The following is a 25,922-nucleotide window of genomic DNA, read 5'->3' as shown; positions in this document are numbered from 1 at the left end:
CAGCAGAACTGCATTTTCTCATTTTTGCTGGATCTCCACTGAATGTCAAACCGCAATGCCGGAATCCAGTTTTGGATTCCAGAGGTCCCACCTAAATCGGTGGACATGGAAGCTGGTCAGTTCCTGTGGTGCTGGAGGCTTTCCTGATGTAGGTAACACTTGGCATGCATACCCAGGGGCTCCTTATGCAGGTCCCATCAGGCTTCATGGTACAGACCCTGTTCATTCTTGATGGGTTCTGTCAGAGTTGGAACCCCAATTATTATTATTATTATTATTATTATTATTAAACACTTGAATTCTACTCTGTGTGCAGTTCCATGGTATTCCTAGTTTTACCACCTTTAATTCAGCCTCCCCCGACCTGGTGCCATTCAGACGACTGGGGCTGATGGGAGTTGTAGTCCAACACAGCTGTAGGTTCCCCAGGTTGAAGAAGGTTAATTCAACTCAACTAGTAAGGCAAACAGCAAACAAATACTACACCCAAAAGCTGTGAAGACCATGAGCATATTTATTTTCCCAAAAATCTTGCATTAATGTTACTGTGAAATGGCTGAAGACATTCTCTGCCACTGACGTGTTAGTGATTTTAAGAGCTCGTCCCGCTAGGAGATGATCCAGTTCAACCAAACATTTATGGACACTCATGTATTTCTTTGGGTAAATAGGTTAAGTGGATGAGACTTGGGTCAGCTGCTGCGTGTAAGTGATGGAAATAAAGGCTTAGAAGGGATATTACATCCTGCCCTTATACCGATTATGGGCATCAACAGTCTTCACACACGTCTCGTGTCACTGGACTGGATTTCTGGCAAATATATTTTAAAAGAGAGAGAGCACTGTGCATGAATGAGTTATGCACAATGCAACAAAGGAACATGGCATTCTGGCTTAAGATCCCAGCAGCCACCAGGTAAAATAGCAGCCTGGGCAGAAGGTAAATCTGGATCTACTGGTAAATCTCTGGGCGATTTGCAGAAGACCACTTAAGGATTTCTTACTTCCAGTTGTTCCACAATGACAGCATGGAAGTGACTCTCCCTTCCCCACCCACTCCTAAATTACACTTCTAAAACGTAGGGAGCTTGGGGTAACCAGGAGTGGATCTCTGTGTGTAAAGACTGTTGAGTTCTGGTATTGAAAACAAGTTCCTGAGCTCCAGATCCTTTAATTCTATGCCTTCTGCCAGTGACATAGTGGCAGATGTTGAAGTGTAGGTGTCCCTTATGACAGTCTCCGAGGTGACTCCTAGGGAAAGGCCAAAAATGCAGGCAGCTGTGTTGGCCCATATCAACAAACCAGTTCTAGAAGCGTTCTTCCTCACCACGATTAGGCCTTCTGTAAAGCTGCCGGGTCTTAATTGCCCATTCAAGATCAAGCCACCCCAAAATCCTTTGCATTACATCAGCGAACGATGTATTGATTGTGGGGAAAATTCTTTCCCACCCCACCCCAGCTACTGTGAGAGATGCAGCTAAGTTCAGAGGGAACAGAGAAATCTGGCAGTGGGGTGGGGTGGCAGATGTCATCAGCATCCCCACTGGTGCAGCAAAGTAACTTTAGATCCTAGCTTTAATAGTCTTAGGGCGCAATCCTAGAGCAGCTAGACAGTGGCCAGCCATAGGATTATTCAGTTTTTTCAGGAACTGACCTTGGAGCATGTGCTCCAACTTTGGTTCCCAGAAAACGTCCACCGTGCCCCTGCCCCCACTACCTCGTAGGCGGTGTGGATTGTCCCCAGCTCCATGCTCGTAAGAGCAGCATGGAGTGGGAGGAAAGGAGAGGTTCCCGGGAGGGGAGGTGACCTCGGAAGGGCCAGTACGATGCTTCCTATGTCTCGTCTGGCCGGGCCCACCCACGCCCCCCGCTCCGAAGCGCTATGGCCAGACAGCCGAAATTGGCCATCCAGCTGCAAATGCAGGGCAGCCGGAGTGTGGAGGAGAAGATCCCCTCTGCACGCCGCCTGCCCCATGTTGGATAGGCACTTGCCTATCCCCATTGGATTGCTCCCTTATGGGGTTGGGGAATGCTTTAGATGGCCATGCGTACTACTTCAGTTGTGAAGCGCACAACTAACATGTCTCTTCCGCCATCCCATGCTTTACAACTGCTTCCTGTTATGTTAGAATATTTGCCAACCCTAATAAAAGAAATACTCTGATCGTGTGCTGTTTTGCATTTTAAACTCATTTAAATCCTAGCACCATCGTATGTGAATAAAATGGCCGCCCTGATGCTTTTCATCACCTGCCACTGTCTAGATGGTCGCTGGGGGTGGCAGCGGCGGCAGGGGGTGGTGGTTCTGGGCTGCAAAGTGCTGGATTTTAGCCCCTGGCTTCACCGCTGAGCGTGCCTGCTAATAAAAAAGTGAGGGCAAGCACTGGCTTCACTTCACCACTGCCTTTTGCGCAGAATTAAATCTCGGGATCCTCATAACAAACCCAAGCAGGAGGCTCCTGGGACAAGACAGGACAGTTGCGAATGGTGGGTTTGCTTGGCCCTTCTATTGCAAGGACACCAGCAGCTTTAAGCATGAGCGTGCACCCAAGCCACCCCTTCGGTGTCCGAGATCCCTGCCCGCTGTGTGAAGAAAAGGGGACGCCTCCGCTAGCTGGAGCAGGCAGGTGCTATTTCCTCTCCCCATCCCCATCCTCCTCCCCATCCAGCTCTCCTACGTCCAGTTCATCTGGGGGGCCAGACAGGCCGTGGAACATCACATAGTGGGAGCTGCAGTAGACGGGAGGCTTGTTGGGGTTTGAATAGGCCTGTTCTGGTCTGCGGGAGGCGAAGGGGTTGGCCCCGCAGCCGGTGATCTGGGTCTCCAGCTCCATCAGGATCTTGAGGGAATTCTTCAGTTCCTGCTCACTGGGAAGAAGAAGCGAGGGGGGTGGGGGTTATACAGATGGCCGAAGGCTCCAGTTCCATGCTGTATGCAGCTTGTGGTCCAGCTGAGTCCAACTCAGCCAGCAGCTGTCTATCATGGGGAGCGGCCATAGCTCAGTGGGAGAGCGCACCATTTGCATGCAAAAGGTCCCAGGTTCAACCCCTGATAGCCCCCAGTATGGACGTCCATTGCCGGGATATCCGGCCCTTTTGGGGCTCGCCGGACTTCTGCGGCGCGCCCGACTCAGCTGGCATCTGTGAGCCGAGCCACGCATGTTCCCCAGATCCCAGGGACTTTTGATGTATTTTTTTTTATTTGCAGAAATAGTCATTTGCACAAATTTCAGCCACAATTAGCATAATTTCGGCCATAGTTTGTGTGGTTTGTGCAAAATGAGGCTGCAGTTTGCACAAACTGCAGCCCAAACGAGCATATTATGCAAATTGCTCCTGCGATTTGCACAAATGTCTATTTCTGCAAATAAAAAAAAATACGGAAAATCTGCCAGGTGGCCCAATTCGCTGCAGACTGAGTCGGGCCAGCTGGCGGAAGACGGAACAGAGTCCAGGGGGTCGAGCCGATGAAAGGCCGCAGAGCTCCACTCACCGACCAGATTCCTCTGACATCCCTAGCTGCCAGTTTAAAAAGCCAGCCCGGCCCAATCTATCTTGCCAACTCGAGCGAGGCCGAGGCCACCACCGCCCCTGCCGTCCTGCTCCAGATGTGCTGGACCACAATGTCCGCCAACCCCCAGACCAACACACCTGGAGGGCACCAGGTCTGGGAGGGCTACTTCATCATTTCCCAGGTCTGTAAAGCCAAACTTAGGGGCAAACCCGATGTGACGTTATTCATGTCTTTAGCCCCTGCATCACTGGCGTGTGTGTGTGTGTGTGTGTGTGTGTGTGCGCTTATTGAACAGGAGCAACTCAGATGGGGGGTGGAGGGATGTGCAGTTTATTTATTCATTGCTCCAGGGCTAGAGACATGAATAGTGCCATGTTTGGCTTAGCCCTAAATTCAGGAACTGGGCAAGTTAGTGATGGTAGTGAATGAGCCGGGGTGAGGGGAATAGTGCCGGTTCCAGGTTTTCGGGGTCCTTGGGCAAGACACCCTCCACGGCCCCCTCCCTCAGTGAGTCTACCTTCTCACCCCCATTGTCCCCAGCGGCTCTTCGCCTCCTCCTCTTCCTCAGCATCTTGCTGGCTTGACAGGCAGAGAGCCAGGGAGAAAGCCAGCTGTGGCATCTCCTGCTCCACCTTCTCACCACCCCCGTTGTCTGGACCAGAGCAAGAGGCAGGTGAGCAAGCAGGCTGCCATGGTGAAGAGGAGGAGCAAGTCCAGGAGGCTCTTGTCAGTGGGCCCCTGCCCTTAGAAGGTGCCCAACCTTGCCGACCCTTAACGCTGCCCTTGGCCAGGAGAGAAAAGGGATGTTTTACCTGTACACAGTGAAGAGCGAGGGGATCTTGTAGTCTCGGAGAAGCAGCAAGGTGGGCAGCCAGCTCTCCATCAGGTCATGGCAGGCATGGAACCCTACAAGGGATGGAGGGAGGGAATGGCTAATCTGTATTGGACGCCCGGGTTTATTTTAAGGACTGATGCCCCACCATTCCAAAAACATCCCCAGGGCAGCTTACATGGTGTTGTAAATATACAGGGGAGAGTGGGTGTGGGTGAAATTGTTGGAGACCTTGTTTGCTGCCCCCCCTTGCTCCACACACACACACACATCGACCCACTGCAAATCAACTCTTGCTCAAGGACACAAGGCGGAGCAACTCTGCACCGGGATGTTTGGGCGCCTGCAAGCTGAGCTGGCCTTCACATCGCTCCAAATGGTCTCCGCTGGCATGGCAAGAACTGTCTTGAAATCTCGGAGCTGTTGTAAATGCAATGAGTTTTATTTCCCCCGGGGTGTCAGCAGCTCCGAGGACCGATTCTTGAATGGTGTGGAGATGTGTCCACTAAATCGTCCCATGGGGTGATGTGGGAAACACCCTCCCTTCGCATAGAATGCTGGCATGTCAGGAGAAGGGCTCTGGGCTCGCCTTGTCCCCAACATGCTTGTTTTATCATCCTTGTTTCATCACAACATGCTGTCGTGTGGAGATTGGGCTCAAGACAAGGGCACCGGGCAGAGTTGCGCCTGATTTTCCCTGGGTGCCTCCAGAGGCCAATAGTGCAATGGCATTATGGGAGATTACTCTAAAGAACATTCCCTTGGTTGGTGCACAAGGCCAGCGGACAGTTCCATGCCTTCCAAGGTCGGGCTCTTTTCCTGCCCCCCCACCCCACCCCAACTTTGAAACCTAAAAGGAGCTTCTGTTGACGCCACATGCCAATCTCACCTCTGCCATGAAGAGAACGAGGCTTGGCACTTTCCCAGGAGAATAGCGAGGGACTTTCTGTTTGTGCAGCTGTCGGAACAAGGATGCCAGCCTGCACATCATCACTGGAAAACATGGCTGGCATGAGACTGTGCCCAAGTTCGGAGCGTTTGGGGACGGCAGAGTCGGTCAGAGGTGAAATTTGCTCCCAGTTTGCAAAGTCTTCTCTGGCATTCTGCAATCTTGGGCTGACGTGCTGAGGTGGTTGCATATTTACAAGGACATTTCGCTGTCCTGGTGCTAACACCTTAATACCCACAGAATGTTATGGGGAGGGCGGATGGCACAGCCTTGTTCTTGGAAAAGATTTCTTGCATTGCCAGCGCAGAATGCAATCATAATCCCAGATACACATACACACTGCAGGGTGCTTTATGGAAAGTTTTAGATTGCCTTCCAGGGCTTGACAGGTATTACTAGGAAAATCCCTGTCATTAGGATGGACGGAGTGACCATGGTTCGAAAACTGCAGAGGGGCAGGAGAATGTACCTCATGCTGGGTGGTGCAAAATGAGTTAGGGCAATTTTAAGGCCCAAACTAGACACACCGGGTCTGCTCCAGCCATCTATACAGTAGAGAGCAGTGAAGGCTGGTGGCTCCAATGTCAGTGGGGCAGTGAATCTGCTCTGGGTTTTGGTCAGAACCAGTTAGAACTCCAAAGGAGCTCTCCAAGGTGCTTCACAGTGAATCTGCTCCGGGTTTTGGTCAGAACCAGTCAGAACTCTAAAGGAGCTATCCAAGGTGCTTCACGCCTTTAGGAAGGGAGGGAGATATTAATAATATAAGTCTCTATTGTGGGTGCCTTTTTCATCCTACACCCTTTTCAGTGCTCAGCAGGGAAAAGCTCATCTCTCCAATCAGCTACTGATCAGAGATTACAGCCAGTGGAGGCTGGTAGCTCCGATGTCAGTGGGGAACTGCATCCGCTCCGGGTTTCAGTCAGAACCAGTCAGAACTCTAAAGGAGCTATCCAAGATGCTTCTGAACCCTGGATAGGTCCTTTAGAGTTCTAACTGGTTCTGACTGAAACCCAGAGTGGATTTACTGCCCCACTGACATCAGAGCCACCAGCCTCCACTGGTAGAGGGTGATCAGTCTTATTTTTAGACCACATGGACAGAGCTGAACCTTCCCCACGCCACTGCTTACCTCCCCAAAGCCTCCCCTACCCAGTGAACATAACAGTCCTGTTGGATCGGACCAAAGGTCCGCCAAGTCTAATGAAAGGCAAATCTGTTGGTTTTGCTTTCTCTCGCATTTTGATTTTTTTTAAATCTCAAGTTCGTTTTGACCTGAAGATGGAGAAGTTTGCACATTTTGGTCAATTCTTATCAAAAGCATATGGAAATGCAATTCTCAGTCATCCTAAAGTCCAGCATCCAGCTTGCCACGGTGTGCAGCCAGGTGTTTTCAGGAAGCTGACACAAGCAAGGTATGAAGTCAGAAGCCATTTCCCACTGTTGCTCTCCAGAACAGGTATTCAGAGATAGACTGCCTGTGAACATGAAGGCTCCATAATGCCATCAGGCCTAATAGCTGGCAACAGACCTGTCCTCCATGAATCTGTGCAATCCCATCTGAGTGAGTGGCCATCGTCACCACAATAAAAGAAGCAGCCCTCTTCTCCCTGCTCACAAGAGCATGTCCAGGATTTGAACCTGGTCCCTCTTGTACACAAAGCTAGAATAATGCCCCAGCACCAGAAGGTGGGGAATGTGTGGCCTTAAGGTGGCCACTTGTGAATGGCCAAATAAGAGGACATGCCCCGCCCAAAAAAGGACACTGATTTGCATAAAATTTGCATATGCTGATTTATATCTATAGATGCAAACTTAGAAATAATTCTTATAATTTAAATGGAAATAGAGTACATCTCAGCATAGTGTGGGAGACTGTGACCAGGCGAGCTGTGTGCCTTGCTCAGTCTGCTCTGCAGGTGCTGTGGATGGGCACCTTCAAGGCCTCCGAGCTCTTCCTTCGGATGGCTCCTGATCTTTAAGCTGGACTTGGACCAGACAGCCCTTCAAACAGAATAGAACTGCAAGACAGAGGACAGTCCTCTATTGTTGTTGTTCAGTCGTTCAGTCGTGTCCGACTCTTCGTGACCCGTGGACCACAGCATGCCAGGCCTTCCTGTCCTCCGCTCTCTCCCGCAGCGTGCTCAAGTCCATATTCGTTGCATCGGTGATGCTGTCTAGCCATCTCATCCTCTGCCGTCCCCTTCTCCTTTTGCCTTCAATCTTTCCCAGTCCTTTGGCAGCCCTTCAAATAGAGGCCTGTTCTCTGTAAAAGAGGATGCACGGCCACCCTACATGGCCCTTGAAATGATATTCAGCGACAACTCTCATCATTCCTGATGATTGACCATGGTGGCTAAGGCTGATGGGAATTGCAGTCCAAGAACATCAAGAGGCCTCACAGCTGCTTTTCTCCCAACCAAGCCCACTTCAGGTATTGGAGTTTGCCTGAAGGATGCACCTTGGGGAATCCCCCAGCACCCCCTCCGTACTTTCCCACATGGCAACATATCATAGGCAGATTTCCAGTAATGTGCGGGACAGCCCTCAGGACACAACCAGGCTCTGTTTTGAGGCTGTGTTTACTGGCTCCCTGCAGCTGCTTCACACTTAACCAGCTAGTTAACTATAGGTATGCTAACGAGGAACACTGATTAATCCTGTCAGTATCCCTCAGATCTCTTGCACTCAGCCTAATCCCAGCCAGATGCACACTGACAGCAATGAACAGCTGATCGGAAAAGGCATGGCCGCCATCAAGACAGCTGGGCAAAACTAGGGCTCTGCTGGTAAAGGAGAGATCCCTCAGATGTACAACTATGACTGGGACATCTGGAATCCAGAGGTTCCCTCTGGCGAGTGTGCCTGTTGAATCCCAGAAATTGTGGGCATGCTAAGACGGCAACTCTCAAACTTTTTAATGAACAGCCCAAAGTAGAGGGTTCAAGGGATGCCACCCACAGGTCCTCTCCTGAGTTCCCCTAGTAATGGGTAATTGCAAATGATGTGTGATGTTACATCAACCTTCCCCAACTGGGCACCCTCCAGATGTGATGGACTACCACTCCCAGCATCCTCCTGCCCAGACATTTTCAATTGCAGGGCTCATTCCTTGACCATGTGAAGAAATGGTTGTGGAAAGGGTATGCCTGGGCAGTAGGCTATTCCCTGACTTGGGGGTTATCAAAAATGGTCCCCGTATGTTGGGCATCGGGGCCAAGGTCTTTGGGAGAGGAAAACGTGGTGACTTCAGGCAGGCTTCATGCCAGGGACAACTTGGATCAATTCCCTGGATTTGTCATTGTTGTTTTATAACAGATGTTAAACTGTAAGCACTTTGGGGCAGGGACCTATCTTCTTTCACTTGTTAAAGCACCATGCTTATTCATGGCTCTATATAAATAAGAATGTCGTTGCTGTCCTTGTTGTTGCCTGAAAAACAGGGGGGAAAGTTTCCTCTTCCAGGGAACTGGAGGCATGGAGAAATAAACATCTATACGATTGGATGAGAGCCAAGAACAGAGAAGCCGATCTTTTAATCTAGCAAATGAACTATGGTCCGGGAGGGCTCATCACCACCCATTACAGAGCCGCAGGAGACACAAACAACATTCCCAGGCCTTGGGATGCAGGCTCCATTGCTCCTCAAGTTTCATTACTTCCCTGGGGATCAATGTTTGTCTGACATTTTGGCAGCACGTTTTCATGGAACAGCTCTTGGCTCTCGGGTGCTTCCGGTCCCTCAGTGGGGGTGAAGTGCCGACTGCTTCTGCTTCAGACTTGTGGAACTGGGCTGACGCTCCTCTCCCCCCACCCCCGCCATCACCACCATGCCCCGAGCTCCACCTTGGAGAGGAAGGGGTGCGTTTGGGTGGATTGTGGTGAAGGCGCTTCTGGAAGGCCCCACTGCTCCACAAGGTTACATCTGTTTTCACCACGAGGAGCAGCACATACATGCCTTGCGTGCAAAAGGTCCCGAGTTCAGTTTCCTGGCATCAGGTAGCAGATGGTGGAAAAGACCTCTGACGCAGACCCTAGGTTGCTGCTCCCAGGCCCAGCGGACAGTCCTGGCCTCAATGGACAAACCATCTGATCTGATATAAAGCAGCTTCCTGTGTTCCTAGCAAACTCAGGAAACAGTACGCAAAGAAGCATAGGGAAGAGGTTCCTTTCTCATTGGGCTGAAGACAGACGAGAACCTTTGAAGACCTCTGCCAGCTCCTGGAGCTGCAATGCCTGTTTGCTGGCATTGTGCTCCTACAGATAAAATACTTGATCTCTCTGCAACCATTTACTGCATTCCATTTCCAGTAGCTCAGAGACGGATTTAGGGAGGATCCTCAGAGCGCACAGCCATAAACAGGATTTCTTGAACATACACACACGCTCCTAATCACCATCCTTTGATTAGGAAAGGCCGGCTCAAGAGAGTGCCTAAAGACTGCGTACCATTTGTAATGGGAACAGCATCCAGGGCTGGCCCAAGACATTTTGCTGGTTGAGGCAGTGTGGTGTGGTGGTTAGAGTGTTGGACTGGGACTCGGGAGATCTGGGCTCTAGTCCCCACTCAGCCATGAAGCTCAGTCTGGACAAGTCCCTGACTCTCAGCCTAACCTACCTCACAGGGTTGTTGTGAGGATAAAATGGAGAGGAGGAGGATTATGTAAGCCGCCTTGGGTCCCTCACAAGAGGAAAAAGATGGGATATAAATGTCATTCGTGAATGAATGAATGAATGAATGAAACAGCGCCCTAGGATGCAAAGCCAGACATGTTATTTGGGCACATGAGGCAGAAAATCTCTCAAGCACCTTTCCCTCATCTCTAGCATTAAAAATATAATATTAACAAACAGAATAGCTAACAATTTGCTGCCCTTTTAAATCTGCTGCCTGAGGTGACTGCCTTACTCTGCCTCATGGTAGGGCCAGCCCTGAGAGCAGCTGTAGTTCAGTGGTAGAACACACGTTTTGCATGCAGAAAGCCCCGGGTTCAGCCCACGGCATCTTCAGGCAGGGCTGGGAAAGACCCCTGTCTGAAAACCCAGGGAGCCGCTACAGATCAGTATAGGCCACCTTTTGGGGCCGTGGGCACGTTTAGCAATTTGAGGAACTGTCCCTGGGCACCACCCCAAAATGGCTGCCATGGGAAGTGTGTCAAAAGGCAAGTCACCTGCCCAAAAGTCAGAATACAAGGCAGAGGCAAGGTCTGAGCTCCGATACACTAAACAACTCTTTTGAGCCCACAGTTTTCAGCACCAACAGAAACCTATTTCTCAGCAATCCTAGCTGCCGGTAAGAAAATGTGTTTTTTAAAAGTGGGAGGGGTAAAGCACCTTGGTGGGTGCCAAGAAAGGTGTCTGGGGGCGCACTGGTATCCACAAGCATTACGTTGCCTCCCCTGGTGCATATGGTACTGAGCTAGATATGACTAGGTAAAACAGGTTCCTGCGCTTCTGTTTAAACCAGCTTTTTAGTCAGAGACATGAGGATTAGAACCTTACGTTATGTTTAAGAGGAGGTTTGTAGGTCAGTGACACAGCATCTTCTTAGCCTGCAGAATGTCCCAGGTTCAGCCCAGTCAGTCAATGGAACAATACCGACCTGGATGAACCAATGATCTGATCTGGGACTTTTACTTATTATTGTTACTTTTATTTATTAAATTTATATCTCACCTTTCCACCAAAAATTCCGCTCAAGGCAGGTCCTTCTGTATCTTATGCACTTTACCCCACATGAAATCTGTGAACATTCTTCCGCTGTTGTCACTGGTAAGTTCCTGCCTTGCTCTCTGCTTATGCTCTGCAGCTAGTCGATACCGCCCTTTTAGCTTAGATTTAGTTTGGTGATATCATTTCAGCCAGAAAGTGAAGAAGTATGGACGTGCAAGTAGCTCGGCCTGTTATGATTCCAGTGAGCCTGTCTGAGGGAATGCAAGAGGCGCTGACGTACAAACAGAGACACCCCCTACCCCCACCCACCCCATTCTAAGGCTGTAGGGCAGAATCTAGTAGAAACATGGGGGGAAAGACTAGACTTTCAGATTGAGTAAAACAGATGGAATCAAGGTAAGAATTAAAGGGGGGACACACATATGGACACGGATTGGGGGGTGGGGGTGTTCTATGGCTTTTGGGAGCAAAGCAGTTGCCAGTGGCTGGTTGACTAGGTTCTTTGGAGTTGAAAACAAAAGGGCTCTAGATACCCTCAAGCCCAATCCATGATAGCACCTAAATACTTTTTCTTGTATTATTGATATAATCAATAAATGGACATACCTGTACACTATGATCAATATCTGAGGCCCCCCTATGAATGCCACCTCTGAGGGAGGTGGGGAGGACAGCAACAAGGAAGAGGGCCTTCTCGGTGATGGCCCCCCAGTTCTGGAACAATCTCCCCAACAAGGCCTGCCTGGTGCCAACATTGTCACCTTTTTGGCACTAGGTTAAGACTTTCCTCTACTCCCCGACATTTGATGGCATATGATGGGCTTTTTAATTTAGTTGTTTTATCAGGTCTCAGTATTTTCTTGTTAATTGTTTTTAGCAGTTTTAAATTGTTTTAAGTGTATTATATATTTTAATCCCTGTTGTAAGATGCCTTGAATCTTTTTCTGAGAAAGTTCTCTAATAAATGATGCTTATTATTATTATTAATTCAAATCCTGTTTAATGAAAAATCCAGCCTGTGCAGTTTCTGGTCTCTGCTACCCTAAATACATCTGCCCGGTGGGTTTCATGATAATGAACGAGGTGGAAGGAATCCCTTTTGTTGCTGCTATTTGTTTTATTTTGCTGATAGCCCATTGGGATCCCAGATACTAGATCTGGGATCCCAATGGGTAAAATTAAGAAAGAAGGTAAGGGGGTATTTCAAGGGAGCCCAGCCGTGGGACTTGAGAAGTGGGGGAAAGATACATTGCAAGATGGCCTATCCATCCGTGCAACATCTGGTGGTAGCAACTGGAAAGTACAAGTAATTTGTCAGTCATGAGGGAATAGGACAGAGAGAAAAGGGGGAAATTTACCTCATTGAGATCTGGGAACTAGAGATTTCAACCTGTCTGGAATTTTCCTTCCCAGGTTGAACTGGGTATCTGCTACCTGTTTTACTACAGTAACCATTATGCATTCCCTTGTAGAAAGGAGAGCGTAGCAGGGTGTCTGAAGACCACATCCTTTCAAAGAATGAGGGCAGCAATAACAGGGCTGAGTGCTGGGAATGGGAGCAGGGGGTGGGGCATGAATAGTTTCTTGAGATCCCCAAGTGTGAGATGGAGCTGTTCATTTCCTCAAAGAGAGAAGTTGTTGCAGCGGTATTCAGGAAGACAATGCCTCTGCTCATGTGCAAAGTGTCCCTACCGCTACCACCAAATAACTCAAGTGAGTTCCCATGTATTTGGGATTAGGAAGCCTATCTGTCACTTCAAGGGCTGGGGCAGGAGCGCCCAGGCACACTTCAATCCCAAAACGTTGTTGTTATTTTAAAGAAATGAGATGGACTTCTGGAGCAGGGCTGCGCCCATCTCTGTCGGGCAAAGCGGGTAAATGTGTGCCTCATGGGACCCGGAGTCAGGTGACTGTTCTCCCCAACAGAAAGCATCTGAAAGCAGTGGAAGCTGGTGGCTCTAATTTCAGTGGGGCTGTGCTTCCATTCTGGGTTTCAGTCCAAACCAGCCAGAATTCTAAGGGCACAATCCTGTCGAGATAGTCGGTTGCTTGCAGGATTCCCTGCAATTTGCCTCAGATGCCCGATTTCAGGCATCTGAGCCTGGCTTCGGAGATGGGGCAGGAATGGGTCCAGAGACCTGATAGGAAGCTGAGTAAAGCAGCTTCCACGGTCTCCTCCCTGCCCCACTGCCAGGGCCACCCCTTTTCTCCCTCTCCGTGCTCCATGTTACGAGCACAGAGAGACATGCACGGGCAGCCGGCGTGGTTCTCTCTGTGCTGGCTAACAGGGGGAGGGGGTGGGGAGCGCGGTTTCCCAGCTCCGAACTTGTAGTGCTGTCTACGAGCTCAGAGCCGGGAAACCAACAAATCCAGCTCCCCCAGATGCTGTCTAGGGGACATAGGATTGCTCTCCCGAGGAGCTATCCAACCCATCCTGAACCCATTCTGGGGACTTGGTTAAGCACCATGCATAGCTCCTTTAGAGTTCCGGCTGGTTCTGGCGAAAACCCAGAATGGAATCACAGCCCCACCGAAACCGGAGCCACCAGCCTCCCCTGTCAGAAAGTCTTCCCCAGGGATCGCCTGCCATCTGCTCCCATAGCCAGGGATTGAGTTACGCAGGCTGGCCGCGAGTTCTTGCAAGAAAGGTCAGGTTGCTGCCGGAACGCTGCTCTCTCCCTGTCAGCTTCCCTTTCAAAGCCCTGCATGTCTTGGCAGCTCCTCCTGTAACAAACTGCAAAAGGCTTGAGACCAAAAGACCTCCTCCTCCACCACCATGCCACTAGAGCAAGGGGACACATTTTGCCCAGCTTGCTGACCTCAATGTGGGCTAGCAGGATGCGGCGCTGTCATTCTCCAGATGCAAAGGAGAAGGAAAGGCTGACTTGCAGCAGAGGGGATCTCTTTAAACATCCAGGCCGGTCTAGGGAGCATCTCAGGATGGGGCCCTCTAGTGTCCACACCCTCAGAGCCTGGCAGAGTGAAGCAGTCGCCTCAGGCAGCTGATTGGTGGTGTCATGAAAGGGCAGCACATGCTTGTTTTATTTAGTATTTATTGGCTCTTTGTTGCCAAGGACAGAGAGAGGTGGCTGTCGGATTTTGGGCCTCAGCTGCCAAAGTAATTTGGCTGGCCTTGGGTACCATGCGCTTTGACTTGGAGGACGGGTCCCATTTGCCGCTCTCCCTCGGCACCAAAATGTCTTGGGCTAGTCCTGTGCATTTCCACCAGACGGGTGGTGTTGCTGGCCAAGGCCGGCCAATAACAGAGGAAGACAGTGGCAGTGGCAGTGGCGTGCGGCCTACTTTACGCAGGAAGGCTATCCGAAACGTTGTCAGGGGCAGTCCTCTAATTCAAGGGTTGTCCGCGGACTGTCCTCTATTTTGAACGCGTCCCCTGTTTCAAGCCCTGTCCTGTCCAAGTCCAGTTTAAAGCTAAAGCACTCCAGAGAGCTCAGGGGCCTCGAAGTTGCCCGTCACCAGCCAGCACCGGGACAGCAGGCTGGTCACAGTCTCCCCATCTATGGCAAAATGTTGTGTATTTCTAAATTTGCAATTATGCATATAAATCGGCATATGCAAATTTTATGCAGATTAGTGTCCCCTTTTGTCTATTTACTTACTTACTTACTTATTCTGATGACACATAAGTGGTGCTCCAGTAAGGCCTGGCAATAAGTGCTTCTAGGTTAGGCCTGGGTCTTTCACCTGGGCAGTACCTAACCTCTGCCCCTGTCTGCTCTCCCTCCCTGATGCAACCCTCTTTTGCACAGACTCCACGCTTTGGACCTTGGCCTGCCTGTATTTATGGCGTTTATGCAATCTCACCGTTCTGCCAAGTTGCTCAGAGTGGTGTATGTGGTTCTCTGTCCAATTTTATCTTCTCAGTAACTACGCGATAGGTAGTTAGTTACTGAGAACTACTAGTTTAGGCTCAGAGAGGGGGGCGGGGGATCAAACAACACGTTGCATTAAATACATAGAGTGCAGCTTGCTTTCCGTTTTTGTTTTTCTCAGAAGCAAGCACGGAGGACTAAACCAGATCAGGACCACATCACACAAGGAGGGGAGGTTTAATTTTTCCCATCCCAGCCAGCCCCCCCACCTGAAATTTCCTCCCTCTGCAGCACTTAGCAGAGCAGTTAAAAAAAAAAAAAGTCAACCTATTGGTGCCGGTGGGAGGGTTTTTTTTACTGCATCTAACTGACACTTGGGGGTGGGCGTTTTCAGGGAGGGGGGGTCACACCTGGGAAGGGAAGGATTAAACCTCCTCTCCCCATGCCCTGCAGTCCCAGTCTGGATCAGCCCCTCCATATTTGCTTTTGAGTAAAAGAAAAACAGAACAAGCACACTATGGATTTAATGTAATGTGTAGTTCGACCCTAAGCTTCATGGCTGTGCAGCTTTGACCTTTGATCTCCCAGGGCCATGCCAGCTGGGGATAATGGGAGTCGCAGTCCAACACATCTGTGGAGCACCAGGTTGGGGACGGCTACTCTAGCCACTACACCATATGGCTCTTCCCCTTGCAACTGACCCTGCCTCTGGATTGGATCTCTCTTGTTGTTTATGTGGCTTCCCATTAACCTGTTGGGAGTGTTGCAACCTCATCTACAAGTTACTGGAAGGGGGCGGTGTTGCAGTTAGTTGGTTCATGGGAGTTTTGACCACAGCTGGCCTCAGGATCTCTATAGCCTACAATGTGGTTTCCTGTGATGTCTTCCTTTTGCTCTTCCCCTTCCTTCTCCCGCCCTCTCTCTCTCTCTCTGACCTCCTCCATTGCTGGGAGCACGTGTGTTTGCTCTCTTGCTCTTGGACTGAACAAACGCCTTTTGGAACTCTATGCTGCACCTGCATTGTATGTGCAAGAATATTTGTGAGTAAAACGATTTTCTTCACCAGAGAAGGGTGTGGTCTCCTTTTATTCTAAGATAAGCCTTGTGTGCGCGTGGGACTGGTAAACACTCGTTTTGTTCGGCTTTTTGTTTTTCCTCTGCTAATTGCCTTTCTGGGAGGAGGCATCATTACTAAATACTCCCGTCACAACCAAAGTTTTCTGAGATCCTTCTGGGAGCAGTCACAAGACCCCATCTTGATTATGATGCCAGTCATGCTCCCAGCACTGTAAATGCTAGGGGGCCTAGAGAGGGAGGAAGGGGAGCAGGCTCTGGAATGACATACCTGGATGGAAGCCAACCACAATGTCGGGCCGAGCAGCCTGCTGAGTCTCCACTTGCGATTCCCAGAAGTCGTGATAAAGGCCCTTGTAGCTGCTGAGGTAGACTCTTTCCCGGGGCCCAAAGGCCACCAGTGGAGATCTCATGATGGGTCCGTCTACGATGTCGACACCCACCATCACCACCTCGATGCCCTGGTGCTTTGGAAACATGTGGGACAGCTCATCATAATCCGTCACCCGAGCATTGAGGGTCTCGACGTGGGAAGCCCCGACCACGTGCACCGTAATCGGCTTGGCGTAGGGATCGAGCCTGAAGGCATGGATCCCCAGGCCAATGGTGGCTGGCCGGGACACGAAGTCTGTCGTCACCCGCTTGACTGACTCCATCAGCTCCGGCTCATCGGGTTTCGGCTTCCCTGCGTTGGCCCAGAGGATATTCATGTAACGGCTGGTCATGATGGAGCTGAGCTTTTCATCCAGGCCATCCTGCATCAAGAGCCAGTCCTCCCAGCCTCTCACGTCTTGGATTCGCTTAGTCCAGGGGCCCGTGGGAAACGGGATGTCGCCTACATGGAGAGTCAACAAGATGTTCTCAGGGCACCCTGTCTTTCAGAATCCTGCCCACACTCCCAATTATGCATGCTCTGATTACTTCACACAGCCCTGGATTCCTCCAAGGGGCAGGGCATGGCCTCCAAGCCCCAGAGCCCATTAAGCTCCAAGAAAGACAAAAGAGGTTTGCATAAAATCTGCATATGCCAATTTATATGTATAAATACACATTTGGAAATAATGACTATCCTTTAAATTGAAATACAGTGCATCTCACTATAGTGGGGAAGATTCTGAGCTTTCTACACGAGGCGTTTACTGTGCACTCATGATTGCTCGCTCACAGTAGTTTGATGGTCCTTATCTGACATCCTCCTCCTCCTCCAGGGTGTCTCCCATGCTTTGCAACTATTGCTGCGGTTTTTATTCCTAACAAGGAAAGTCTGGTATTATTTAGAAATGGCGGAATGAGAGCCTCGTGTAACTGCGCAATTCCGCTATACCACTGCCCCATCTAGTGGCTGTAGAATGAAACATATAGGAAGGCAGAGAAAGAAAAATCCCTGGGAAAAAGCACATGTGAAGGAGCCGAAGTTAGTCCCGCAAAGAATCCGGAAGCAGACGCCTCGGTAAAGGTGCAGGGTAAAAGCCTCATGTAGAAATGCCCTGTGACCTTGTGTCTGCCTGCTCAGTCTGCTGTCCAGATGCTGACCCTTGATGGGCAACTTTAAGGCCTCTCGGCTCTCCCTTCTCAGAGTTCTTTGGTCCCAGGACATGGTCTGAAGGCACATGAGACAGCCACCCCGCTGAAGCTAAGCAGGTCTGGGTCTGGTCAGTGCTTGGAGAGGAGACCACCTGGGAACCACATGTAGCCACCTTGAGTTCCACAATGGAAGAAAGGTGGGATATCAATGTAATAAATAAAGTAAATAAATAAGAAATAAATAATCCTTTCTCTTTAAACCAGCCCTGGCTTGGGCAGCCCTCAAATAGGGCAGGGGTGGGGAAACATTTTCATCTCAAGGGCTGAATTCCAATTCAGTGAAGCTTTAGCTTAGAGCTGTTACTGCCAGTAAGTCTTCGGAGAGGCATTTCAAGCTTTTAAGATTGGGGAAGAAGCCGAGCAAAAGCTGGAAAACCAGGAAATGATCAATGGTCAGTGGAAAGGGGGGTGACTAGGAAAAGGGTGTGAGGCCAACTGGGGAACCCTGGGGGGCTGGATTGGGAACCAAGGAAGCCTAGATTTGGCCTGCAGGTGTGAGGTCCCTCACCCCTGGATTAGAGGATGTCTCCAAACAGAGGACTATCTTCTGACATCCCTTCAAACAGATAGCCGTCCTCTGCAAAGTAGGACACCTGGGCATCCTAAATTCTGAGGCCTACCTGTGAATACAAGCCATTCCACTAGTCGGTCAAGGGCTACCAGCTTCAGCTTCTTGCAGAACTTTTTGTGGACGGGCCAGTTGACCCGCTGACACTCTGAACCACAGTAATAGACATTCTGGCATCTGGAAGTGGAAGAACAAAAGCTTAACCAGGCCACATTGGCTCCCATATCCAGGACAAAAGTGGGCTTTATTCACTGACCAGGTTCACACCATCATCGCAGCCCACCGTGGCTCATTTAAACCCGGCAGGGGGTTGCCATGGTTTGCCGTGTTCTCTGAACCCAAGCCGCCCACGTTCGGATGACATGGCAAATCATAGCAACCCACCAACAGGGGTTGAATATTCAAAACGGCCACCAGCATACGCCGCAACCCACCACGGCTTAAATAAGCCATGAAGGACTGCCATGTTTGTGTGAACCGACTCACTGAGTGGCCCAAGGTACACTTATGTCAGGGCACATCTACAAGTCCTGAGCCTAGGAGCCTTTTTTCAAAGCTACAGAGCTCTGCCATGGAAGATATGAATCATATGCCTCTGAGAATATGCAAACTGTTTTCTCAACACCATTGAGGAACCAGCTGGGCTTCTAGGTTAGAAGATGTGATTGCCAGGCAACCCTGAGCCCTGGGCCCAGCGCCTGATTTCTTAGATAGTAAGCATGGTCAGCATATTTGTTTTCAGCAGGGAGAAGTTGTTGCCTAGCAACGGATCTGTAGGAAGAGTAGGCCTTGGTCTACTTTGCCTTAAATGACCACAGGGGTAGGGAGAAAGGGAGCAAGTAGACAGGCAAGATGGTTCAGAGAGACAATGAGGGAGAGGTGGCAGCTGTGGAAAACAGGAAAAGTTGGTGGTAGGCCGGGATTGACTGAAGTTATGAACCATTGTCGGACTACTTCCTGAGCTACACTCAGTACACCGAAGGTTTAAATCATATCAAACCAGCAGGGCCAGCCCTACTGTTAGGCAGAGTGAAGCAACTGCCTCAGGCGGCAATTGCTGGGGGGCAGCCTCCAGGCTGTTCCTCATGAACTCTGTTCCCCTCTGATGGAGGATGGAGCTGTGTCTGCCTCACAACCTTCCTGCGCTCCCTAAACTAGCCTGTGGGGGAGGATGCTGCCAGTGTTGACCTAAGATCCAGCTGGCAGTCCAGTCAGCTTCTATACGTGGACTGGGGAGGGGGCGCCATCTTGTCCTTTGCCTCAGGCAGCAAAATGTCTTGGGTCGGCCCTGCAAAACGAGCTTAAAGCATCATGACTTCCTCCAAGGAACCATGGGAATTATGGTTTCATGTGGGCTCTGAGACATGGAGGTCTCAATTCTTGTCACACAACTACAATCCCCAGGGCTCAACTACTTCAGTGGGCATGTGTGACTGCATCTGTTAAGGTAGCCTGATGAGACATCTGAGGGGAAGCACAAAGAGAGAGGAGAGGTTCCTCAGCCTTCCCCAACCTAGTGCCCTCCAGGTGTGTCGCACTACAGCTCCCATAATCCCCCAGCCAGCATAGTTCAGTGGGGGGTTATGGGAGTTGTAGTCCAACATATCTGGAGAGCACCAGTTTGGGGAAAGGCTGAGGCTCATCATCAGGAGAAAGAGGTTCAGGTGAGCAACTGATAACCAAACACTCAACCCTGTGTCAGACATGTTTGAAACGGTTTGACAGTGCAGTACCATGAATGTCTACTCGGAAGTACATCCCACTGAGTTCAGTGGGTCTTGCTCCCAGGGGTATGTGTATAGGATTGCTCAACTGTATATGTAGTATGGCCCCACCTTCAAGGGACATCGCTGCCCCTGACCAGAGCTGGCCTGAGATTTCGTTGCCTGAGGCAAAAGAAAAAGGTGCCCCAGTCCCAAGTTCCACACACAAAATCCAGCTGGACTGGCAGTTGAATCCTACTTCAAGGCTGGTGACAGGAGAGCGTCCTCCACCATACTTGAGGGCAACGGGCTAGCTTAGGGGTCTCAGGGCAGGCTACCCCAAAGGGAACGGCTAAGGGACAGCTGCCACCCCACCCCCTCAGCATCCACCGCCTGGGGCAGGCACCTCACTCTGCCCAATGATAGGGCCGGCCCTGGATATCTCATGGGTCAACTCTCTGATCCCACCACCCACTGATGACTGTTTGGACAGGATTCTCTTGGCCCCAAACAACTGAATTTTTACTAAGGCTGTAATTTTTAATTGCTTTATTGGTTAGATTAATTGATTAAAAACCGTCGTAAACAACTAAAAGACGTCCCCAATTAATCAGGCATTCCCTCTTCACTATCATTCCCTCTTCTGTGCTGGCATCTGATGTGACATATAGATGCACCATCTAAAAACAAAGTATGCTTTTTTCCCTTCATAAAAATGGTTTTAGTCATATGCACATTTGTTTGATTAATCATTCCATTAACAAAACCTCAATTAATTAATCAACAAAGATTTCTTTAATTCAGCAACAGCTCCATTTTTTCATATATATATTTTTTTACCTTTTGCACCGCCTCAGGCTTTTGGGATCAGGCAGAGATTCCGGAAGTTTCTTGCATTCGACGCAGAACTTGAATGTGTCCTCCATTTTCTGGAACATCTCAAAATAGGATCTGATGCCAAAACCCGTGCAGAGCTCCTTGCCCTCCATTGCGGACCTATAAGGAAGCAGCCCAGGCAAAAGAGAGGGAAAAGGGTTCCCATCCTGATTGTACAGTGCACAAGTCAATGTTCTAGCAATGTTCAAGAGAGCAGCGCCAATAATTTGGTGACTGTCATAGAGGATAGCTGTGGTATTTGAAAGGAGGGCAATTCTGTAAAAACCTGGACAGCATGCTATTACTTTTTCTAGTGGGCTACTTCAAGTGGATACGGACAAACCAAAGTGGCGGGTGGTTTTGCTGACAAGTCCAACCACTCACCACACCATCCAAGGGTTCGCACGTAATGAGAAGCAACCATGGGGGAATTTCCCCCTGGGGTTTCTCGTTGTGACAGTGGCCACATTTTGAATATTTGAGCCATGGCGGGAACACGCCATACCTTGTCATTACGTGTGATCCCAGCAAGGGAGAGGTGTTGGGGTGCTTGACCACCACCCAGAACCCATGATCTGTTTTAGGGCTGCAGATGGCTTGTCGTGCATGGTGGCTTCTTGTCATGTGCAAACCAGGTTTCTCTCTCTCTCTTATCCACCCTGTCACCACACCCTTGCTAACTTGGCTCTTGCATCTAGTTTTCCTAACTGTTCATAGAATCATAGAACAGTAGGGTTGGAAGGGGCCTATAAGACCATCTAGCCCAACCCCCTGCTCAATGCAGGAATCTGTCAAAGCATCCCTGACAGATGGCCGTCCAGCTTCATCTTGAATGCCACCAGAGTGGGAGAGCCCACCACCTCCCTAGGTAATTGGTTCCATTGTCGTATTGCTCTAACAGTCCAGAAGTTTTTCCTGATGTTCAGCTGGAATCTGGCTTCCTATAACTTGAGCCCATTATTCTGTGTCCTGAGCTCTGGGATGATTGAGAAGAGAGCCTGGCCTTCCTTTCTGGGACAACCATTCAAGTACGTGAAGAGCGCTATCACATCTCCCCCCAGTCTTCTCTTCTCGAGGCTAAACATGCCCAGTTCTTTCAGTCTGTCCTCATAGGGCTTTTTTTCCCCAGTCCCCTGATCATCTTCACTGCCCTCCACTGAACCCTCTCCAGTTTGTCTGTTGATTGATCTTGGACAACAGTTCAGGTCCTGTGTTTGCCAGGCACATCTGGCAAGGCAAACGCAAAGATTAGCAAGAGCTTTTGGTTTCTAAAACAAAGCGAGTGAGCATGGCATAGCAGCATGTAGATTCAACTGGTGGGATACTTGCCTGCTATGCAAATAGGCAGTACTGGTTTGGTTTGGTTTTAAATGGTGGGGCTGGTTTGCACATAGACTTCCATAGCACTCTATATCTGGCTTCCCCAATGCTGTACCCGTGAGCAACAATAAACCTGCAGGTCTTTACCCTGGCGCTATAGGAGGACTCTGCTCCGCGTCCCACACCATAGTGCTCTGTGCTTCCATAGAGCTTCCATATCACTCTAGGACTGTCAATGGAGACAGGTCCCACAGTTCACTGAGAGGCATCCACTGATGTGATTTCATACGTGTTGTGAATCAGCCAGGGCCTGTGGATTTGAAAACCCCAAACTGATTTGGTATGGTCCTTCTCCACTCCACTCAAAATTAAGATGTTTACAACAAAATTAACATGAGAGATGGACAATCTTTTTGAACTTGGCTGCGGCATACGGCGCTGAGCCATGGGTCGAGGGCTGCATGCTGCCAGACAACGTGGCCAGGCCCTGGGCTACCCCTCTCTCACACACATGCGGACGTACCCACACAGGCTTCCCCCCACTCACTCTCACACAGGCACACACACACACACACACACACACTCACACACACCTCAGCACACAGTAGTCGGGAGATTTAAGTCTCCCCTCCTGGTGCATTTTGACCAATCTGGGCAGGAGGGAAGCATACAATGGGATCTCAAAGATTCCATCGCTGTGTGGCCAGGTGTTCTCTCTTACAGATGACAGTCCTCTATTTGAAGGGCTGCCAGAGGGCTGTCCTCTGCTTTGAAGTCGTCCTCTGTTTGAAGGGCTGTCCACTCCAAGTCCAGTTTAAAGAAAAAGAACCATCCGAAGGAAGAGCTCGGGGGCCTCAAAGTTGCCCATCCACAGCACCTGCACAGCAGACTGAGCAAGGTACACAGCTCGCCTGGTCAGTCTCCCACACTATGGTGAGATGTACTCTATTTCCTTTTAAATTAGAATAATAATTTATAAATGTGCATCTATACATATAAATGAGCATATGCACATTTTATGCAAAGGGGTGTCCCCTTGTGCCCTCTTTTTCGGCAATTCAGAAGTGGCCACCCTACATCGCATGCTTCCCCCTCCTCTCCAGCTGATGGGTGCTGGAACAGCTGAGAAGCCCCAGTTAGATGGGGACCACGCAAGCAAATGAACCAGGGAGAGACAAAGGGGATTGCGGGGCTGCATGGAAGTCAGCGGAGGATCGTCTGCCGGCTGCAGGTTTCCCATATGTGTTCTACATCCTACTGTGGTGATCTCCCCACCACCACCACCCTGCAGGCAGTCTATTGGTTCTGACCTGACCTGGCTATACGTATTTAAGATCATCAGAAGCTGCCTACTGAGTCAAACCATGGGTCCTTCTAGACAAGAATTGTCAGAGCTGACTGGCAGCAGCTGTCCAGGGTTTCAAGCAGGTATTTCCCTGCCCTACCTGGAGATGCCGGGGATCGAACCTGGGACCTTCTGCATGCAAAGCAGGGGCTCTGCCACTGAGCCATGGCTCTTCCTCTGATTTCCAGGTCAGGTTTGAGTCTTTGCCTGAGCCTTGAACTTGAGTGCCAACTAGGGATACTGAAGAAATTCTAGATGGACTAAAATGAGCGCAGTGTTCTAAGAATCCGACCTGTGGAACTCTCTGCTGAGTGACCCCCTCAGGCTGCACAGAGGCCGTGGACTTTGGTATCTTTTTTTTTTACTTTCCTGAAATTTACGCAGATTTATTTGTGGGAAAATATGCACTTTTCTGCTGAGACATACATGGGGAAAAGTTGAATGGAATGGGGGCCAATATGCTAAATGTTACATACTAACATAAATTACAAAAATTGTTGTGAACCCTCTTAGGGAATTATTTACGTATTTTTCTGCATTACCAAAAAAAAATGAATCTGTCTGTGAATGGATGCCGTGAATGACACTGTGCAATCCACGAAACACACACGGGATGGATTTCACAAAATCCAGACATCCCTAGCGCCAACCCTGTATTTCCTAGCCTGTGTTCCTTCTTCTTCCCTCTCTGTGGACCAGCTACACATATCCTCCAACATATGTAACATCCTTCTTTTCATAATGAAGATCTCTGCCCAAGCCTACTGTATTCATTTACTCTGCCATGCTTGCCCCATCTATTGGTTTTAAAAGCCAATGAACAATTGTTCTTTTGGTTCAAGACATCCCAGAAAAACATAACCATCTAACAGTAGGCTTCGCAACAACTCTAAAGAGACATCCAAAGTTGCACTGCAATGAAGCTGAGAAATGGCAATGCTAGCATCTCACTTTAACAAAAACTTTAACAAAGCAACCCACAAAAGGTAAAAATAGGGACAATGATCAGAAAACAGGGGCTGTCCCTGGTCAATGGGGACAATTGTAGTGTCTGAGACTACCTGGCTCCTGATCTTATCCCTTCTTGAGCTGGTTACCCTGACTGAACTGCTTACCTGGTTCCTGATCCTGGCTTGGGATGACCTGTGCTTCCTTATTGACCCTCCTGCAGACCTGCTCAAATGTCCCATACAAATCTGATGCCTGCCCTACTGGGACCTGTATTTCAGCTTTGACTTAAGCTGGAGGTCTGACCCACTCAGGGCCCAGTCAAAATGGATTCTGGAGTTACCAAGATGAAACAAGACCATTTGTGTAAAAGGATGCCAATACAAAGTGTATGATGTAATATGGATGCAGAATATAAACAATAAATGCAAGAGAAAACTTACACACTCCCTTCCATTGCTAGATCACAATCCCCTCAATGGGTGCCATGTTGGTTCCCTGGATGCAATGGGGTATCATCCCAAGCGCCTACTATCTCTGGGCAGGTGGGTGCCCTTCCTCCTCCCAAAGTGAGAACAAAGAGCAAACCAGCCTGCTGGATTTTATAGGCGTCTCTTCTATAGGTTCCAGAAACTGTCAGGAGAAACACAGGCTGGGAAACAAATAACTCCCATCAAGAGAAGGTAGGCTTCTCCTTCAGTTTCTCACAGGAGAACCTTTATCTCAGAGAATGAGATCATGCAGCTGTGAGATCTCACTCTCTGCCTCCGTAATCTATGCTGTGTGCAAGAAGTAATTGACTTCTAGCATGGCCACAGTAAAATGCCCAATATACAGGGCTATACAGGGCTCTGTGTACTACAAACAGCATATAGGATGCCGTGTTAGTTCACACCTGACTCCTCGCCATTCTTCCAAAACCAAATCCAATACAAGCTTGCATATACTGAGCTGCCTACAGACCTGGAACCTGACTCTCAGCTTGCAGATTCCTACTTGTCAGAGTCTGACTGTATTTGAACGACTTGTGTGCAGCTGACTTACAGCAACAAAAAAACCTCAGGAACTTAAGCATCCTCTGGAATGTGTGTTCACCAGCATGGCTCACCTGTATTGATCGTAGCTCTTCATGTTGAGCTTTTGAAGAATGACCTGGGACAAACCCGGGACATTGGTGTCCATCGCCTGGAAGCCCAGAGAATCCATATTGGGCTCTGTAACACCTGGAGTCTCTGTGGGATTGTTCCTGGAGCGGCTGGCTTTGGAAGCCACCGATTTGTTCCTCTGAGCCATCTGTGGTAGAGTTAGAGAATCTAGAACAGGGGTCAACCTGTAAATTTGCAGGGTAAAGGAAGGAGGTCACAAACTTTCCAACAGCGCCTCTTTGAAAGGTAAAGCACCAGTCTGTGTTGGAATGCCCCTGCTGCAATGATGCTAGGATGCCACGCGTCCTAGACAATATTCCGCAGCTTGAAGGGCTGTCAGAAGACAGTCCTTTATTTGACGGTGAGCCCTATGTGAAGGGTGTCCAGTCCAAGGCCCGTTTAAGGAGAAAGAGCTAGAAGAAGTGAGAACAAAGGGGCCTTGAAGTTGCCCATCAAGTCAGCACCTGGACAGCAGACTGAGTAGCCAGCATTCAAGTCTCTTACTTACCTTCTTCCCAACCCCCACTATAATTCATAGCAGTAATATCTACATTTATATCT

At 49.5% G+C, this 25,922-nt stretch overlaps 1 protein-coding gene across 1 annotated transcript; it reads right to left on the bottom strand.

Annotated features, from left to right (window-relative positions):
• Positions 1–495: 495 nt before the first annotated feature.
• Positions 496–25,509, bottom strand: MSS51 (MSS51 mitochondrial translational activator). Its single transcript, XM_084819215.1, has 6 exons — positions 25,325–25,509; positions 20,568–20,723; positions 18,077–18,201; positions 16,144–16,707; positions 4,327–4,420; positions 496–2,868 (listed from the first exon to the last, which is right to left on the bottom strand). The coding sequence occupies exons 1-6, from the start codon at positions 25,507–25,509 to the stop codon at positions 2,631–2,633; spliced, it is 1,362 nt and encodes a 453-aa protein (XP_084675341.1). The 3' UTR covers positions 496–2,630.
• Positions 25,510–25,922: the final 413 nt, after the last annotated feature.

Source organism: Heloderma suspectum, chromosome 12 (genome assembly GCF_057233095.1).
Source record: "Heloderma suspectum isolate Gila_16-S chromosome 12, 16-S_ref, whole genome shotgun sequence".
NCBI lineage: Eukaryota > Metazoa > Chordata > Lepidosauria > Squamata > Helodermatidae > Heloderma > Heloderma suspectum.
The sequence above is the reverse complement of the archived record's forward strand: the minus strand, read 5'-3'. Positions and strand labels throughout refer to the sequence as shown.